The 21,326-nt window shown below is 36.7% G+C and overlaps 1 protein-coding gene across 6 annotated transcripts in view; it reads right to left on the bottom strand.

The window, feature by feature from the left end:
- Nucleotides 1–21,326, bottom strand: part of LOC126264017 (kinase D-interacting substrate of 220 kDa) — a 403,196-nt gene that overhangs the window by 30,020 nt on the left and 351,850 nt on the right. For all 6 annotated transcript variants that reach the window (XM_049960964.1, XM_049960963.1, XM_049960966.1 and 3 more), the window contains exons 19-27: nucleotides 19,127–19,358; nucleotides 17,407–17,572; nucleotides 14,825–15,003; nucleotides 14,571–14,725; nucleotides 13,956–14,117; nucleotides 13,653–13,826; nucleotides 13,089–13,254; nucleotides 12,900–12,997; nucleotides 8,013–8,112 (exon numbers count right to left, since the gene is read on the bottom strand). In XM_049960964.1, the coding sequence (XP_049816921.1) occupies nucleotides 8,013–8,112; nucleotides 12,900–12,997; nucleotides 13,089–13,254; nucleotides 13,653–13,826; nucleotides 13,956–14,117; nucleotides 14,571–14,725; nucleotides 14,825–15,003; nucleotides 17,407–17,572; nucleotides 19,127–19,358 (1,432 nt within the window). The remainder of the gene's footprint in view (nucleotides 1–8,012; nucleotides 8,113–12,899; nucleotides 12,998–13,088; nucleotides 13,255–13,652; nucleotides 13,827–13,955; nucleotides 14,118–14,570; nucleotides 14,726–14,824; nucleotides 15,004–17,406; nucleotides 17,573–19,126; nucleotides 19,359–21,326) is intronic.

The following is a 21,326-nucleotide window of genomic DNA, read 5'->3' as shown; positions in this document are numbered from 1 at the left end:
AAAGGTGCTGCGGATGACAACAAAATGTGTTCTTAGCCACTACAAAAAAAAAAAAAGTTCCCCATAAAGTTACTCCTTGTTGTCAGAAAAAGAAGGAGAGCTACAGTCAGTTTGATATCCCAGTGCTGTCCAGTGTGTCTCCAGACACATCTTCACTATTCATCAGGATTCAAATTGAAGCAGGACTCTTCACTGAAGACAATTCTACTCCAGTCAATGAGATTCCACATGATGATATGTCTGGAGACTCCCTGAACAGCAGTGAAATACTAATCTGTCGCTCTCCACATGGCCTAACAACTAGGAGCAATGGTCTGGGATGCTATTTTTTTTTGTATCAGTACGCTTTTGGTTGTCATCCACGACACTCTTACAGCACAGTGGTATGCCAACAATATTCTACACTCCATTTTATTGCTCTTTGTGGCAAGCCACCCTGGGTTTACATTTCAGCAAGGTAATGCCCGCCTACATATGGCAAGATTTTTTGCTGCTTGTCTTCACGCTTGCCAAACCCGACCTTTGTCATCAGGGTCTCAGGATCTCTCCCCAACTGAGAACATTTGGAGCACTATGTGAAGGTTTCTCCAACCAGCACAGGATTTGATGATATAATGCACCAGGAGGATATCCAACAACTCTATCAATCAGTGCTAAGCGTCAGAGGTGGACCAATGTGTCACTGGTGCTCAGTTTGTGGAACTCTTTCTCTTGAGTAAATCGCCCAGTTTTTCTGAAACTATGCTCATTTGTCTGTCTACATATGTTCATAATATCTACCAATTTCCATCCTATTTGGAGAATTCCTTCATGTTACACCTTTGTAATTCAAGACTACCAATGAAACATCCTTATCTTGATGCGGAATTTTTATAGAACTATTAAAAGGATATTATAGAGCCATAAAAGGCTAAAACTTACATGTATCAAACTCTGCAAATTCTAACCAAGACAAACCACTACAAGTAATACTGTACACGTGTGTGTGTGTGTGTAATATGAATAAAAAAGGTCTGCACCCAAGACTTGGCTGGTATTGTTTCATCTGAGGCAACACACTGGAGAAACGTTTGAGAATGTGAACACGTTTTGAAAACATTGATTACCCATCATAAGTCATTGCTCAGACTCCATGTGTTATGTACACTAAATGTATGTATCAACACCCATGTACTCAAAGTCTTCTAAAAAATGTAACTGAATTTGGGTACTGATATCAATTAATCATTCTCTATATTTCATACTTGCTTGAAAAAGACTTTACATATTACATTCAAGCTACTGTGTGGTCATTACGTAACAGTTCTTAGTTCAAATTTTTGTCAAGGAGAAGTCTTTAAGGTACCAGTAAAATTATAATTTAATTTCTAGGCATTTAAGAAGACAATAAAAAAATTACTCTGTAGCAAAACTTAAAGCAGTTATTCCACTGATGCATCAGTGTTGAAATACTGAAAGAGTACAATGACAAATATTCCCATTTGGGAGGGGGGACTCAGCCCAAAACCAGCATTAGAAAATTTACAATTATTATCTTTTTGAATGGGTCTCTGAAACATACTCAGAAGGCTCAAGCCAATATTTTGTAACTGAATGGCAAAAACAAGTGGGTTTCCTAATGGAATGTTTAAAACTTTTTAAAAATGTTTTAAAATATGTCATTGGTGACTTGCAAGATCTTTTTCTTACCGACTTCTTAAATATTTATAAGTTCTGTGTGTTCTATTACGAGAAGCACTCAAGTGCTGAAGAGACACGGATTATGTTCTCAGATTGATTTTATTTCTTAAACGTATGGAATACTTAAGAACATATTTTCTATTAATGTGTGAAAAGTTATTTATTTTCAGAATGAAAAAAGCTTTTCCACATGTTGAGTAAGATTATGGAACCTAGTCATCTCCTTCCAACTCTGTCGAAGAGAGTCACACTCATCTCTGAAGTATCAGCATGTGTTTCCAAACATGATTGACAATCCATGCATAACGTATTAACTGATGATATTCTTCTTGGGTCTGCAACTGTATTAAGCAATCATGTGATCACACTATTTCTGGAATCTACCTGGCTGCCATCTTCTGGTGAGAACGCTACATACTTATCTCACTGGAACTGATTGAGACCATGAATTCAGGATTTTTAAACACCATGGAAGGCCAATGGCACCTGCACCACAAATCGGCATGCCTATCCCCTAGTCCAACTGAACATACAATGCCCCAGGGGTGAAAGCTGAGAAACCTACCTGTTTTTAGAAGTAATTTGATGACACATTTATGATATGGCCACATGGATTGGATTCACTAAATTGTTCCCTAGATCATTTTAATTGCCTTCATTCAGCATCAAGTTCACAATGGAGGTCGAAAGGAATGGTAAGCTTCCATTTCTAGATGTAGTGGTGTGTAGAAAGGACACTGGGACACAGAGTTTATCAAAACTAACACGCACAGACTGGTATCTGCATGCAGCATGTTGCCATTCATTGTACGAATGCACGAGGCTCCTGCAGCTGCATTTGAGGAGTATGCATGGCATCTCAGATGCAGAGAGCTTGACGAAAGAGCTAGATCATCTTTCAACCATGTTCAACCGGAATGGCTACACAGACAAACAGATCTGTAGTGTCTGAGTTTTGACCTGCACCAGAACCACGAGAAGATGCATGTAGACCAGTGATATTTCTACCATATGCAAGGGGCAGGTCTTCAAAAACAAGAAAATTTAAATAGATACAATATAAAAAGAATTCATTCGCCAGCCAAGATTAGGAAGCACCTTGGCTTTATTAAAGCTGATCTAGGATTGAGGAAGTGCAGTTTTTATAAAATTCCTTGCCACTGTGGGAAATGTAGTATCAGCCAGACAGCTCACGCTATTCAACACATACACTGCCACATATGTTTGAAGCAGCTTGAGAAATCTTTTTGGCAGAGTACTGCCTTATTGAGGGACACACAATATTGTGTAAGACACAAAGGATTGCCCCTGTGTCTCACCACTGGGACTTTTTACACTGGAGGGTATCAAAATTAGACTGGCAAACATTATAAACAGACACATGGGTTAATCTTTAAGCAAGACTTTGAACCTTCTTTTATTGTACATTAAAAAATTATTCTCAACCTGAATGACAGAATATACTGAATGTGATACTTGATAGTTATTTATCATTTTGTCAGCTCTCACCTCAGAGATGCTGTACTTCATTTGTGCTAGGAAGCAGCAGAAGATTTTTGGTATACGCACTGTTGGCCCTCTGTGGCATTTAAAAGGGCTGACATGAGAGCCATTGCTAGGTGCTCCGCAGCCTTAGGAGAGAACTGATAAATGTCTCTCCTTTTTTACTACTATCAGTCTCGCTGATATCCAACCCCCCCCCCCCCCCCACTGCTCCCCACCATCACCAACATCAAACAGTACAATAACACAAACTTCCTTTTCTACTTTTAATCCTTAAACTAAAGTGACCAGACATTCTTATTTTCTGGAGACAGCCCTCAGTTTCATGCTTTTCCTTAATTCCTTTAAATCAGTCTGATGACAACGAAAGTCCTCACTTTCTTATTCTTTTGTCCACAATTTATGAAATTTCCAAAAATAATGTAATCAGAAAGAATGTTCTGAACTCTTTCAACCAGAACTCAACTGAATATTCCAGTGCAAGCAAATTTAGTAATAAAGGTGTGGAACTGTTTTTAGTGCAAATAAATTTTTCCCTAACTTTATAAATTATGTTATACTGATGGGAGACATGTCAAAGCATCAAACTAGGACATCTGAATGATCATAGTGTTATTTCGTTTCTGTTTTAAATTAAATATTTTTAAAATGAGTAATAAATTGCGTCTTTTTCAATGTTGATAAACAAGTCGTGGCATACTCCCCTTGTTTATTACCTGTGTATATGTCAAGTTTTAAGAAAACTACAGCCAATTTGTTTGAGAAAAGACAATATAGTTCTTTTCTCCTGCTGCAAGTCTTACACAATCAAAGGCAGACTTACAGACACCAACTCATTTTTACGCATGGGTACGTCGAACTGCACTTACATTTTACTCCTTTTAGATATATTGAAAGAAAGATACAATACTTAGCTAGTGAATATGTGGTCACCTATCCACAGGAAATAATAGTGAGCCAAGTGGTCTGCAGAAATATTGTGTTCAGATGATTGCTTTATCTGGCTGCAGACCTGAGAAGAATGTCAATCCATGCATACTTCTGCCAATCTGACATCTTTGTTTGTAAACAGATAATAAACTGCTTTGTAATAGTTTTATTGGATTCAGTCGTTCATCCATTACTTTCAGTAAATACAACTGATAACTGTCTGTCCATGACTAATCCAAAAAATAAGTTTTTATTACCCGTCAGGCACTATTCCTCCAACAATTGCCATCAATATAGAAATGGTCCAACTGTCTACTTCTTTATGACACTGGGTTTACCATTTACAACAAACCAATCAAAACCTACACCTCCAGCAACAATACTTCAATTTCAACTGTAGACAGAGGCTTAAAAAGTCACTAGAAAGATTTTGAACATGTGCTAAAGAATCTTCACTGTAGCCTCACAATATATATATTCACATATGAAACTTGTTATTAACAATCTGAACGAATTCAAAAGTAGTAGCAGTGTACTTGGCTACAACACTAGGAGAAAGGATGAGCTTCACTACTCGAGGTTAAATCTAACTTTGGCTCAGAAAGGGGTAAATTATGCTGCCACAAAAGTCTTTGGTCACTTACCTAATAGCATCAAAAGTCTGACAGATAGCTATATAGTATGTAAAAGGAAATTAAAAGCATTTCTGAATGGCAACTCCTTCTACTCATTAGATGAATTTTTGGATATGGTAAGTGGGTAATTTCCCCACCCCCCAACAAAAAAATATATATTAATTGTCATGTAATAGTTTTTGTAATGTAATATCTTGTACAGACACCTTTCATTAACCTGTCACATTCCACATCATTACGAAGTGTCGTATTCATGACCTATGGAACAAGTACTAATCTAATCTCTAATCTTAAACCTGAAGCCTTTGTAATTAGGGTTTCTAGAACCTTCAAATACCATGGCAATGCTGTGAATCACAAAGAGCTGTACCACTTCCTTGATTCCTTGTTCAATAAGCCTTGGAAGACATCTGAACAGTCCAGCAGGGTTAATACGGCTTATTTTTGTTAAAGGCTGAAAAGTGTTCTACTCCATTCTCCTTTTATTGTTTTCTTATTTCATTAAGCATGTTTTGTGTTACTTGAATACTGTAGAATACTTCTGACACAATAATAGTATCTAAAAGTACTGAAGGACCAATCTAAAGTGAAAGCAGAAAATAAATATTAACAACACTTTAGACAGAAGAGGAATATCAACAATCTACTTCCAAAAAGAACAGTGACAATGGGGCAATGCTGACAAACACATCATCAACAAATGTATGAATTGTGAGCTTTCTGGAAGATTAAAAGGGAGGTTTCATCTAAGGAAAGAAAAGATATGAGACATGAGAAGTATGAAAATTTACAGCTACATAACTAATTCTTCTCTTCAATGTACCTTGTGTCATTCCTAAGCCATGAAATGTGGCAATTTCTCCTTTTCTACAGCACCTTTTCCCTTCTTCCATCTCTTTAAGCTCTCTATTCTGTGGCAGTGTTATAAATTCCTGAAAGTTTGGTCTAAAATGTTTGGTCTACCCTAGTCCATAGAGTTCCAATATCGGCACTGTTTTGTTTCTATTATTTGCCAATGAACAAAGGAGATAAGAACCCTCTTATTCTGATGCAAAAATGAACACTTTCAGAATTTATAACAGTTATGATGGAATTGGGGCAAATTTGAGAGCCAAACATAGTTCCTCAAAATAAAAATACTTTTATCTTATGTAACCAACTAAATAATTATACTAACTGGTCAAAGGAACAAAGATTGCTCCCATGATGTGTGATTTCCCACATCCAGCATTAAAAGAACCCACAATTTTTTCTGAGATATCCTGTTTTTTTGTCATAAACAGAAGTTCTAAAGAATATCAAAAATTAAGAAATTTTATGAAACTATTTCATGATAACTGTCTCTTGCAAATGGTCGGTATTTTGAAGATAGATATAATTGGTAAGAAAAGAAACTTATCAGCATGCTGAAGACTTCAGTTGAGAAAATTTCACTTCCTTTATCCTATGCCAGTAACTGTGAAAATCTTAAATCTGCATTTCTGCACATTTACCTCAAGCAAAAACTTTTTTATGTTCAGTAAATAAAATTAAAGCAGGTTTCCAAAATGAGTACCTGTGCCAAGTCACTCTTCGTGTATTTAAAATTAATTATTAAAAAGAGGTTATAATTCTTCTTATAGATCAACCAGTTAATGGAATTTGTAGACTAAAAGTTTTTAAGTTGCCAGTTATTTGTCAAAAACAATTAACATCTATCTGTAGGGCATAATCCTCTCAATTTTTTGAGAAACAAGTAGTAAACTTGTAAAACAAGAGGAAATGCTGCCACTGCAATATATATTGTGTCCACTATTTTGCTTTAGATTTAGGACAAGAAATCATATATTTTATGAACATGTCTCACCTCGAGTTTCTTTTTGTTAAGAGCCTACGCTAAAACTACAGAAAGTGTATGCCAGCATTTTTCACTAACATCTCAAGTACTGTATAGTTTCAACCTCATTTGTTAACAATCTAAGAATATGTTGATAAAGCAGTTTTCATTAATTGCAGGAACATACTCAAAACATAAAGAAAGCAGGCATTTCGAAGGTGGAAGATAATTGCAAATTACAAGCCAATTATGAAACAAGCTTAATTTGTAATTACTAGTAAGCAATAAATGTGTTGGTATGGCAAAACAGAAAATTACTTTCTCAAAATGCTTTGAGTTACTAAGCTGAAGTGTGCACAGAAATGAAACAATGACCCAAAAAGAATGTGTTGCAGAGTCAGTTATCAATAATTTAGTAATACTCTCCAAATGCTTTTCCCAGATGCTTTGCTTTTAGCCACAAGCAAATCAAATGTAACTACAACAACAAAATATAATTTAAGTGGGGCAGGTTTCAAAGGTATGTTCTTACCATGCATAATAGTTCAGTAGTAAGCACATGCAATGTGTTAAATATTTTATTCTTCATGCTTCAGTAATAATGTTCATATGATAAATGCACATTTAAATACCTTTCATTAGTTACAGTTTGCATACATATGCAATCATTATTGTAAAAAGTCTGTTCACAAATAACAATGTTAATTTACTTTCATTTAAAATCCTTTCTTTCTTAGGGTTCTGAGTTCTCACATTAAATTAAGACATTTAAGGAAGTCTATAATCTGCCATATGATTGCTTTTGTATAAAACAGTTATTATATCACATCTGATACTACATTGTCATATTTTTAACACAAATAGTAAGTATTTCAATACTAGTGAGGAAAGAAATGAGGATGGGAACACCTTGCATAACAACGTATGTTCTGTTTTGCTAACCCTTACATACTCTTTGAATTCATAACACTAATTTAACAATAAATTTTGCAATGCCAGTATGCTGATATAAATATTTATATAATCACACAGATGAAAGTTCATAATTTAACTTTGTACTGTAATTTGTACTATACTGAAGAACATTTTATAAATGAATATAATATTACTGAATTTGTATAAATTCTAAAACATTCAGAAAACTACAAGTTATGAAAAATATAATGCTATATTTAATACTGTGTCTTCATCCAAAAGATGTCTCCAGGAACATGCTGATGTCTTCATAAGTCCGGTCTGAGATTCTAAACAACTCCATTTGAATAACATTGCTCATTTTTTTCCAGCACGCAACAATGTGCAATGATATTCAAATGGAACTATTTAGATATGAAGAACCACTGGTGATTCAGCTGCTGAGAGCATTCAGAGGATGGAGTTTTCGGCCCATGTGCTGACTGTTGGCTTCTCTTGAACAGGGTCGAACAGCGTGACGACAGTAAACTCACCTGGTTCTTGTGGAGCTTCTGTTTCATCCAAAACATCTTCACATGCTTCCTCATTTAAGGTCTGCAGTGCACCACAGATCATTTGCTCCTCGAGTGTCACCTAAGTGTGAGCATATATTGATGATTACAAGTCATATTAATGAACTCTTGTTACAATAAAAATGATCCCTGCTTCCTTCATTTAACAAAGAGAGTAAATATCGATCAAACAAGAATATAAATAGCCACTTGCAAATATGTGTTAGTAGTGTTGCAGCCTGCATGACATGTAAAGTCACTTGTTACACACGAATAACAAAAAATGTGTTTACCCTCTCAAGATTTGTCCATGTATTAAGTTATTCACTTATATATAGTCACCTATGTACTTTCTAATGCCATCTAACCACTTTCTTAGTCTTTTCTTATGTCTTGGAATCTAGTAAAGATTTTCCTTATCCATTAACACCTATTCTCCAAGTAATATGTCGCGCCCATCTCTATTTCACTGTCATTGTGGTTTCTTCCCTGACTCATTTGTTTTCCTGCCTCTTTTACAGATTTCAAAAACACATTTCCCTATCCAGCAATGTTCAGATTATGAGTCAACTCTTCAGGATATTTCTTTTGCTGATCAACCCGGCTTTATCTTCTATTGTCCTCAATACAAAAACTCCTAAACTGGCTCTATTTTACACCAAAGGCCATCTTACAGTCCAATTGCTTCTTGTGTGTGTGTGTGTGTGTGTGTGTGTGTGTGTGTAAAAGAATGTAATATTTCCTTATTAGAAATTAAGCCAAATGTAGTGCTAAACCTATGTACAGCCACAAACTCATTTTTGCATCACCACTTTGCACACTGTTCCTATTAACACAAATTGCTCAATATACTTCATGGATGAATAGGTAATACACTGCATCATGCACTAGACCAGGGGTGAGAGACCTTTGCTGACATATGGCTCTGATTCAATTACTTAAGCTGTCGAATGTTTACATTTATTTACATATCATGAACATGGTTTCCTTATTTACGTCTCTCTCTCTCTCTCTCTCTCTCTCTCTCTCTCACACACACACACACACACATACACACACACACACACACAAATAGGACTTGAGCAAAAACTATAATCATCATCGTCGTCATTGTCGATGTCATGTTTTAGACCTATTGGCCTGTTCTGCTTTAAAATTACTAACACCCTCTTTTTAAATGTGGCCAGTATTTTGTTATTTAATGAGATTGTTGTGCAAATCAATCTTCATGATTCTACTCTCTTTCTCACATTTAGCACAATCCCTCTAGTTTACTCTGTATTTATTTATAAGATCTGCAACTGACTTCACATTTAATTCCTGTCAAATATCAATATTCTTCTGATGATCTAGAAACAAGTGTCCTGTTACAAAATGGAGAAATCTCATTTCAGACGAGTCAGTTTGTCTTATTTGGTCAAAAGTTAAGAGTCCAGCTTTTGCATCCATACAACGTTAATAGAGAAATTGTAACTTTCTATAGTTTGAATGGGGTTTCCTTTCAAAGGTTAAGTTTTAATGTTCATCACATTGTGCCACAGAAATGACTAAATCTTTGAAGTTTCATATTAACATTGTCTGATTTTGTGTACTTAAAAATACTTTTAAGAAAGTATACATTAGTATTTACCTGATACTGCAGATTCCAAATTGGGAGGCATTTAAGAATTGCAGTAGCATTAGCACTGATTGAAATCAATACTAAAAAATAAGAACAGGAAAAAAAAGAACCAGAACACCTATTTTGAAGTACTAGCAATTTTTGCACTACAGAACCCAAAATGAGTCCATAAATGACATTTTTTACTCTACATCATTTACTGCTATGATAATGTTAAATATTATGATGAGGAAAGTCAAGGCCACTACTCACTAACATTTAATATATTTCACAGACAAGTTGTTTTGTGATGATGTTACAGACTTTCAGGGATGCTGGAGAAGGGTAAATTTATCAACCTGAGGTAAGGAACCCTTGTCCGGCAACAATTGAGTAAAATGTCACTGAAAATCTTTCTGCTATCTCCGACAGCTGACATCTTCTACTGCAAGCTCTTTGCTTTTCATATTCTGAGAAGAAATAATATGGACCAACACAAGAAAAAAATGTCCTGCAAACATAGGCTCTACAGCGGATACCTTAAGAGCTACAAGCACTTGTTCATCTTTGTTATTGTGAAACACATTTCTTCTATTAAACAAGTGTTCACAGCTCATAAGATATGTGGATTTTTAGAGCCCATGTTTAGTTAATAATTTTTTCTTGTTTTGGTCCATAATACATCTACACCTACACATATACTCCGCTAGCCACCAAGCGATGTGTGGCGGAGGGCACAATTTGCACTAAAAGTCATATTCCCCCCCTCCACCCCTCTGCTCCACTCACTGATCACACAAGGGGAAAACGACTGTCTGAATGCCTCAGTACAAGCTCTAATTTCCCTTATCTTTGAATAGTGATCATTGCGCGAATTGAAAGTTGGTGGTAATAATATATGCTCTACATCATCGGTGAAGATCGGATTTTGGAATTTAGTGAGCAGACCCTTCCGTTTAGCGCGCCGTCTATCTGCAAGTGTGTCCCACTTCAAACTTTCTACGAGATTTGTAACGCTCTCGCGATGGCTAAATGTACCAGTCACAGACCTTGCCGCTCTTCTTTGGATGTTCTCAATCTCTTGAATCAGACCCAACTGGTAAGGGTCCCATACAGATGAACAATACTCTAAGACTGGACGAACTAACATATTGTAAGCTACTTCCTTTGTTGAAGGATTTCATCGCTTCAGGATTCTGCCAATAAACCGCAATCTAGAGTTTGCCTAACCCTTACTTGTTTAATCTGATCATTCCATTTGAGATCATTTCGAATAGTCACACCCAGATATTTGACGGATGTTACTGCTTCCAAAGACTGGGAATCTATTTTGTACTCTTACATTAATGGGGATTTTCACCTTGTTATACACAGTAGGTTACACTAACTAATATTGAGAGATAACTGCCAGTCATTACACCACTCATTAATTTTCTGCAAAGCCTCATTGATTTGTTCACAACTTTCGTGTGATAGTACTTTCCTGTAGACTACGCCATCATCAGCAAACAGTCTAATGCCACTGTCAATATAATCAACCACATCATTTATGTAAATTATAAAAAGCAGTGGATCTATTACGCTGCCCTGGGGAACACCTGAAGTTACGCGTGTTTCTGTGGAAGTCACCCCTTTCAGGATGACATACTGCTCCCTGTCTGTTATAAAACTTTCTATCCAACCGCATGTCTCATCGGATAGACCGTAAATGCGCACTTGTTGGAACAAGCGACAGTGCAGAAATTAGTCAAACACCTTTCGAAAGTCGAGAAATATGGCATCAACCTGGGAGCCAGTATCTAGTGTCTGTTGAATGTCATGCACAAAGAGGGCCAGCTGTGTCTCGCATGACCGCTGTTTCCTGAAACCATGCTGGTTTCTGCAGATGAGCTTCTCAGAGTCTACAAAGGTCTGAACACAAAATATGTTCCATGATTCTACAATAAATTGATGTCAGTGAAATTGGCTAGTAATTATGTGCATCCAATATACTACCCTACCAAAATATGGAAAGCAAAGAAATAGCAGCAGAAGTGGTCCACTGTCAGAATTTGATTTTCGGTTATAAATTTTGACTGGATCATTTCCAGACCAGGGTCCATTACCTCAATTTGACACATTTACCTTTCTCCATCAATCCTGACAGTTTGTAACATTATTTGGGACCACCCCATGTAGTACACATTAACACCAACCAAGCTGCACAGATACTAGCTTCTGAACAACAATCAAAGTTCCTTCAACAATTGAATATTTCTGTGCTGACCAAGAATGAAACTAGATTTCATTTGTTCAAGGTGAACGCAGCACCATAATTGTGGAATAGAAGATAAGGGCTAATGCATATGAAGCACATCAACAGTACAGTACATGATTACAATATGTGAGAAATGAAAAGTCTGAGCAGGTCAGGTGTATTATCCAAAGAGGACATATTGACTGTAAACTCAGAAATTTAGTATATATATGTGTGAGCACTAAAAGAATGGTGAATGGGAAGAGGGGGGGGGGAGGGGGTGGGACTTCTTGAAAGAAAAAGTAAGGAAATTTTATGAAAACATTTGTGTTCCTTCAAATGTCTGGAAGATAGCAAAGCACCAAAAAAGCATAAGACAAAAGCCAAATACAGGCTGCGGAAGTGCAATTCCTGCAAACTGCCCTTTAGCAGACACAATAATAACTAAAGTAAAAAAAGCTGGTGGGCAGCAATTGCTGAACATTTGGAGAATGGTGTGATTATGTACAGAGAATGAAAGAATATCGAGAAGTATTTTCCATTTCTGGCTAACAGGTAGATAAAAGAGTGTAAGGTCACACATGAGATAATTACATCAGCCAAAAAATGGAAACCAAAATTGATCTCATAAAAAGAAGGTTCTAATAATCAAGTATGCTGCCCAACATTGTAGTCCAAGTAGGTAAACACTTTTTTTTCTTCTCCTCCTCCTCCTCTTTTTCCTTTGTTTGTCTTTACCAATCCATAATTGCAATTATCATAATATAGAGAGAATAATCTAATTTGTAAAACAGCATTGATTTTACAAAAGCTTCAGAATGTCTGCAAGGAAGAAAAGAAGTTTCCTCTTCTTTATTCATTAAGAAGTGAATTTAAATAAATGCTTGCTTCATACAAAGTTCTTGGTTTTGCAATTGGATGAGTTCATTGAAATGGCTCAATGATGCAGTAATGAATACACTGACTGGAAGCCCGAGAACTTTACATTAATTCAACTCATTAGGAAAGACAACAAGATAATGTCAATGCTTGCCTGTTTCTCCATCACAGTCTGTTTGCTTGCTGTGCGGCTCTCGCTTCGTGAAGAAGATTTTTCTTTTTCGAGTGGACCTGCCTGCTTTGAGCTAAGACCTAAAAGAAGACCATTATAAAGATAACATTTAAATGAATGTTTCAGTACTAATATAAAATAAATTGCAGTTTCTCCTTTTTTTACACTTGCCTTTCCTCTCCTGTGAAGGTGGCATGAACTGTCTGGTTGGTACAGAAAACCTGACATTCTTTGAAGTTAGTTCCTCTTGTTGATTTGGCCCATAAAATTCAGTTTCCCTTAGTGAAACAATGAGCATTCTAAACAACTCCCAATCACCAAATGACATTTGGAGAACCTTCAATTGATAAAATAATAATATTTTAAAATGAAAGTTAAAGAAAAACAGAGGACACAAAGAGCTACAATTATTTACTTTTACCCTATACAAGTGAAGGATTGTTAAAAGCACAATGATTGCTGTATATGCCGCAAATTTCATATTAAGAAGAAATTCTTATCTACATTCAAAGCTGAGCTTTTATGATTTCAAATTTTATGTTCTGTTACGATTTTTAAATTATTTGATTCCTTCTGATTTTCTTCATTCATAGAAAACATGACACTTTTTTCATTGTGTTCAGTAATATAGGTATGTCAACTTCACTATCACACACCAAAGTGAAAGACTGAAACCCATAATTTAGCTCTTAAACATAGAACAACAAATGTAAAACAATTTAATTCAATATGCACCTTTTTAAGCTCCTCCAGATCACAGTGCAGTAAAACTCTACCATTTATATTGTTATCACGAATTACATCAGCATATTTTGAAACGGAAGGAGTACTGAGATCTTCAATTTTAGCTAAAAGACTGCAAACTCCATCAACAGTTAAACCCGAAAGTTTGTTCTCCAGAACTTCTTCCTGAAAAAAAAAAGGGAAATATGACTTGAGATAGTCAAACTAGTTTATTTTCTTTCAACTGTAGCAAGAGAATTTGAGATTTCTAATTACAAAAATTTATTAAGATAAAGTTCCAGAATGATAACTTACAGGAAAACTTCGACCTATGGTCAACGGTGGACAGACTGATGGTTGCTGTAACAATGGAGGATGAGGCATAGGTTCCTGCAATGTCATCCACCCCTGTGGCCAGCTAACAACTGGTGCAGGTGCATAATTTGATTGCACAGAAGCACTTCGTCCAATAGGTCTCTACAGTATGAAAGGATGTCTCATTAGGAAAACAAGATCATTAGGCACCGTAAAATGAAAAGCTATTTGTAGCCTACAGTAAAATACCTTTTAATTAATTACAATTTTGCTATGGCTTGAGAACATGAAATAGTTGCACAACACCACAACAGATTAAATATTATAATTCCTTCCCACCGTGTTAACTAGCTCATAAGGCTTTCAGAATTTAAAGTCCAACAATTATTATTAACCGCAACCCATGGCTTGTGTCACTGATTGATCCAAAATTTATGTGACAGCATTCCACAGAACTTTCAGTCTCTTTTGCCAAACCCCAAATATTCTACATTTGTATTATTACACTTGCAACCAACAGAGAAACATAACAAAGTTTTGAATGTCATAAGGAAATCAACAGATCCATTTCTCAGTGTACTGTTGAAGTACACTAAAACTGATAAAGGTGCTCACCTGTCTTCTGAGTAAGGATGTTTTGTTGGCAGTTGCCCACTGTGGTGATGACCACATTGAGTGCTGCTGTGCAACTGGTATTTGTGAGGGTGGAGATTTTGCAGCAAATGAAGATCCAAATTGTAATCCAGTGTCATCCATGTTCTGTTGATCTTCTGTTAATGCAAGCCAGAATCAGATGCAACACAGATGCTGTATGTGACACACTCATAAATAAACAAAATATATTAATTTTTTGTTATCATCATACAAACCTTTAATTACTTTCTTTATGTAGGGATCCAAATTGATTGTGAATGGCAAAAATACTTTCATGTCGCTAACTAGCAAAGTATTTCGATGGTAAGTCAGGAATATATCAAATTTCTTCTCATCTCTGTCCAGTTCCAATAATGGTTCTACATCTTTTGAAATTGGAATTTGAGGGCGAACTCTGAAACAACGAAAAATATTATTAATGAGAAAACCAAATAAGGTAGATAGGACACTGAACAACACTTTACTGTATTACATATTTCACAGTAGCCAATTAATCAACCATTATGGCTAACTAATCCATAACTCATGAAATTTTTAAAGTGATTCTGTTACTGTAAACTGAATGACGTACATCTTACAAAAACAATGCTGTTCAAAAGCATGGACTATTACCTACTGCACAGCACAGCTTTCTGTCATTTCCTTCTCTCCACAATCCCAAAATTTGTAAACATAACACAAACAGAACGACTCTCCTTGGGATACAACATTTTAATGTACTAGTTTACTAAGATAATGTTTTCAAGAAGTTAAATTGGAAATGAGACTGCCCCTGTCCATCCCTATTTTCACAGCAACAAGGGTCATATTCCACTACCAACCCAACATGTGGATAACCTAGTCAAACTCCAAATTACCAAAAAAATTCTCTCTTTTTCTCAAAGTAAATAGTTCAATAATAATAGCTTTCTGCTGTACACACTTACACACCTTCAGAGCCAGATAGTTTTTCAAAATCTGACAGATCAGACCTGGGATAGCTTCTGCTCATTTATCAGCTTGTGTGTAGATTATATGGACAGCAACAGACACTTCACCTATATTGACAGTGCTCAGTACACATCAGGGCATGTCATGCAGCATTATATAATTAAGCAACATTTAATGTAAACTCCAATGACAGACTTGATTTACAAGTTCGACTACACGAACTTATTTTTCTATTGTATTTTCTATAGCATTTAATCCTCTGCATCTCCTTTCTGAAGCACCAGTTTCACCTCTATACTAGTCTCTTACACTTATTTTGGGTACCTTGCTTGTGCTCCCAACCTCTTCTACCACTCAAGGTTAATTTGTCTTGTCTCATGCCTTCTTCACTTGCTGCATCACATTTACCCCAAAGGAAGAGCAACATATGATAGCAACATCCTTTATTTCAAAATGAAAACATAAACATAATATTGGGAACATATGCAACAAGAATACTTATATTTTTTCAATCTTAAAAATTATTACTTCAGAAGAAAAGTATTACCTAGGAAAAAATAAATTAGCAGCAATATGTACACATGCAGAAGGCATGAAAAGCTCATTTCAAACCGTGGATTAGGAACGAGACCAACACATGGAAGACTGTAGTAGCAACATCACTGTCAAGAGTGCTTTACATGTGTGAGCAGCCTTGCCATATTCTTCTAATTTTCTTTATCTTTTCATATTCTAATTACAACAGTGAGTTTAGCTTCTTGAGTTGTTGGTATTCACTGAAAACATTAAATGGTACATGTGAAATATCTTATGAATTACACCATTGTTTTCAATAACTGGTCTCATGTGCTTCTCTGTGCTGCTCTATCTTGTACAAGCCTTTTCATCTCTGCATAACTACTGCAACCTACATTCATTTGAACACCCAGATGCAAGACCTGTCTGCTGCATCCATCCAGCACATCCTACTCCAGCCCCGTCAGAGACAGACCCTACTATATCACACCTGTCAAAGGAGAAATATAATATTCCACCTCTGTAATAACTCCTGCACAGCATTTTACGTGGGTATGACCACCAACCAGCTGTCTGCTTGAGTGAATGGGCACAGCGAAACTGTGGTCAGCAGCAGAGTTGATCACCCAGTGGTGGAGCACACTGCTGAGCAGCACAAGCAACACTTCAACTGTGGTTTCACATCACAATCCACAGCTTCTGGGTCCTACCCCTAATGTCAAATCCTCTGAATTATGCAAATGGGAACAGTCCCTGTAACACATCCTTTGATTTTATAATCCTCTGTACCCCAACTCCACTAACCCCTTTCATACCAACACCTGCATTCCTGCCCCTTATGCCCCCCCCCCCCCCCCCATGTCATTCATCCTGCACTTAGCCTCCTCTCTGCAGTCTTCACTTTCTCCATTCTACTTCCCTCCCAATCCACTCCTTATCATTGTGGACTATGTGCAATTCCCCCTGCATCTGCCAAAATGAGCTCATCATAGTCACTTTCGTATCATCCTTGCTGACTCTCTCTCTCTCTCTCTCTCTCTCTCTCTCTCTCTCTCTCTCTCTCTCTCTCTCTCTCCATCTGTCAGCCACCCTTCCCCAACTTCCCCTCCTTTTCCCTACCTTTCTCCCCACCCTACCCCACCTGAGACAACACCTAACCCATCTAGTTGCAGTGTCATCACAATGCAGTCAGCAGGGGACAATACAGCTGTGAAGTTGTATGTATGTGCTTTCTGTTAGTTTTGAAGGAGGATTCATCCAAAATCTCAGTGATGTTCTCAGTCTTACTAACTATTCATATTTCCTAGCAGATAAGCAACCACTGTCATTAGAATGTCAGAACAATACTTACTTGTCATACAATGACTTCAGAGATGTATTATCATCAAGCGATTCCTCGTAAGTATCATAATACAATATAATCCATGATGTTCGGAACGGCCACTGCTCAGTTATGTTTACCCAGCTTGCAAGATGATACCAGTTGAAGTCTATCTGAAAAGCCTTTAGCAAACGACCTAAAAGTAAAAGAAGAAGAAAAATTATACAGTAGTAAGCAATGGCAATATTATAAAAAAAGGGAAGAAAATGTACTACACACCACATTCCATTACAAAGATATTTCCGTTCCGATGGTATTTTTACAATTAAGAAAGTACACAACTCACTTCAGTTCCATACAATAAATATTTACAAATGTGGCTAATCAGTCAGAAAGAAAACATTTTACCACAGGAAGTAAAAAACGACATTCTGACTTTTCATATTTATAAGTGTCAATAGCTATCTGAGGCTTTGTTAGAAATCTAAAATGATACATGCCTGTAAATAAACTGTTTCACATTTATTACTTATGTAGAGGAAGAAAGGGACAAGATGCAGGAAGAGGGATTGGTGATGGGATGGGCTGAGAGAACAAAGGAATGGGAAATCCTTGAGGAGAGGATGTGGGGACAGTGGGTTAGCAGAGATTGAGTCCTGAAAGATTACTGGAGGGATGTGTTGCAAGAACAATCTCATCTATACAGCTCAGGAAATACTGTACTGGTGATAAGAAATCAGATGGCGTATCTCGTGAAGCAGCCATTGAACTCAAGCATATTGTGCTCGGCAGCGTGTTGTGTCACTAGGTGGTCAACTTTGCTCTGTTGCCATTATTGCACAGCATTTTATGTCAACATGACAACTGACCAGCTGTCCAATGTTGAATGGCCACCGCCCTATGGCCTAGAGCAAAGCTGACCACCCAGTAGCAAAAACATTGCTGAGCGCAACATGCTTGAGTTCAATGGTTGCTTCACAACCGCTGTCATCTGGATCCTTTCCTCCTGCACCAGCTTTCCTGTACTACATACAGGTAGATGGGAGTTACTCTTGCAACACATCTTTCACTCCCATAAAGCTTCTAGTCTCAATCTACCCCACAGTTTCTCCTTCCTTTCTCCTGCTAACCTCTCTAAGTCCACGTCTCCATATAATCTGCATTGTGGAATACACCTCACTGGCTCCAGTACCTGTGTGTCACACGTCTAGCATACATATCCGTCCCCCTCCATCAGAGCAGCTAGCTACCCATTCCTAACATCTCCTCATGTCTCCCACCTCTTTCTCTGTCCACCAACCAATACCTGAAACAACCCACATCCCAGTCCACCAGTAGTATTGCAATCCCGGCAGTCATGTCCAGCTGGCACAACGCAGTAGTAGTAATAGTAGTAGTAGTAGTACAGGTCTCTCTCTCTCTCTCTCTCTCTCTCTCTCTCTCTCTCTCTCTCTCTGTGTGTGTGTGTGTGTGTGTGTGTGTGTGTGTGTATGACTCGACACTTCTCCTATTTAGTGAGTGGTCTACTTCACTCCTAAATTATTTATATTAGAGGCTAGCAAATTTGACACAGATTTCATTTATTTAAGTACAGATACTTCGATCAATTAATTCCTTATTAAGATTTCACTAACAACATTTCATATGAATACACTACACTATAAAAACAAAGGTACACTTCAACAACCAAAATTTTACATGGATGTAATAATCATAAAGAACAGCTATAGGAGCACATTACACAGTTTACCTGTAATGTAAACAACATTCAAGAGGCGCCTCATACTACGAGGATTTACATCACTGAAATAATCATCTGTCAACAGCATTTTTGTTAAGTCATGTGCTCCACCAACACGATTTAAATTACTGCCCAGGCTGCTTGCAACACTTTCACTCAGCTTCAGTTTTCGAGATCCCTTTCGTTTCAGTTTATCTGTGCTGCTAAATCCAGACTCAGATGACAGACGTCGACCAGAAACCTGCCACAAAAAAATATGCTTTTAAGTATAACCTGCACATTTCATTTCATAAATATGGCCTACTGTGATAGATAACACATTTAAACTTATAAATTATTTACAATTATAAAATATAAAATCAATTTATTTTATTTAAAATGAGCAAGAGGTAAGAAGAAGAGAAGAAGAAGAAGACGAAGAATAGGAAAAACAGGAGGAAGAAAAGAGAAAAATGTGGTTAACAGCAGACTTTAAAGCTGTGTAATCAACAACTGCATGTCAAACAAGTAAAATTCCCAATGTAAATTGTATGAAATTTTATAGCACTGAATCAAAAATGAGAATAGAGAATGAAAGGAAAGAATTAGTGATTTTGATAATACTAAGTAAACACTATCAACCAAATTTTAGTCAAAGTAATATGAGTAAAACTTCACTAGCAAGCAAAACAAATTAAATAACAATCTTCTAAACAAACATTACCAAAAGGCATCCCACATAAGCCAGCAATGAAGAGTAGGAAAATACAGCCCAGAAAAATATTTTTTCCTTCTTGGACTCCACCAATTCTCCAGGACCATATTTGTCTATGCTAGTGCCTCTTAAACAGCGTATTTAAAAAAAGTGGTTCATATTCTTACAGGGGATAGTATTGGTCAAAACTAAAAGAAGTCCTGAAACAAATACTTGTCGATATATGGAACATCTTAATTATGTCACTGGGGAACGCTGTCTTCTAGATGATGTCTGCTTGTACAGCAGAATTTGGGGAGATGGTGTCATATCACAAGGGAGAAGGGAGAAGATTCATCAATATTAGTGCTGGTCAACTTGTCCAAAAAAAATGCAGGCTTTGAAGATTACAATGAATAGAAAAATGGTAAAGCAGCAGTTGCACCCCTATCATGAACATATGATAGAAATGGGCACAAATAATTTTGGACCCAGAATTCATTTCTTTCAATGGATTATTCAGCAAACTGCTGCATTGCTGAATTTCCAACAATTTTGTATTGCTTACAGATGAGGTCTGCCTCAAATGTAGTAGTAATGTTTTCAGCTGCTCCGACAGACCTGTTGGTGCGATAAAAATTCAGACAGCACACTCACCTCAGATTACCATAAACTATTTTCTATCAATGTGGTGCCAGATAACTCAATGGGACCTTATTTGCTGCCACCTATTTGAATGTTGCAAGTTATCAAGTGTTTGTTCAAGGCATGCTGCAACAACTGGTGTAAAATGCACTTCCTTTTGTCAATAAAAGGGTATACTTTCAATTGGCTGGTGACAGTGATGGTCTGGCAGAAGACATCCTGTCCTACGGTTAGTGCGATCACCAGATCTTTGTTCTAGCAGTTTTTTCCTATGGAGTTACACAAATTGTTTTGTGTGAAACATTATTAGAAACGGAAGTAGAATTGCCTGGTTTATTGTACACAAAGGACAAAGAGATTTTTGACAGGATGCAGCAAGATTTTGTGTGTCACTGTAACACACGCATTGAGACTGGTAGCCATAACTTTTAAAAATCACAAAGAGCTCACACTGTTGCTATACAGTGCAAGATACTTCAAGAAAAAATTAAATATGCATTTCTGACTATTAGTTCATATCAAAGGATTCAATTGAGAATTCTCTAGAAGCTATACAATTCTGATCCTAAAGATTTGCAACAGCATGTATGTCATGGAAACTCTGAAGGGTTTTCTTTGTGATCATCTACTGAAATAGTGTGTGTTCAACTTTAAGAGAGATTCTGAACTATTATTGTTTGCTTTCTCACATTCTTCCAACCTACCTCTTTAAATCATACTGTCATAGTTCCTTGCCCTACCCTCCTCAGCAACATTTTTCTTCTTTCCTCCTCCCTCCCTACATTGTAGCCTCATCCTTTTTCTCTCATTCCCACTTTTCTTTCCCTATGATTCTTTCATCAAGGTGCTGCACAATTCAGATTCAAAGCACACATATTGAAGTGCACGTGA

Source organism: Schistocerca nitens, chromosome 1, assembly GCF_023898315.1.
Source record: "Schistocerca nitens isolate TAMUIC-IGC-003100 chromosome 1, iqSchNite1.1, whole genome shotgun sequence".
NCBI classification, from domain to species: Eukaryota; Metazoa; Arthropoda; class Insecta; order Orthoptera; family Acrididae; genus Schistocerca; species Schistocerca nitens.
This window is presented reverse-complemented; position numbering and strand designations above follow the sequence as displayed.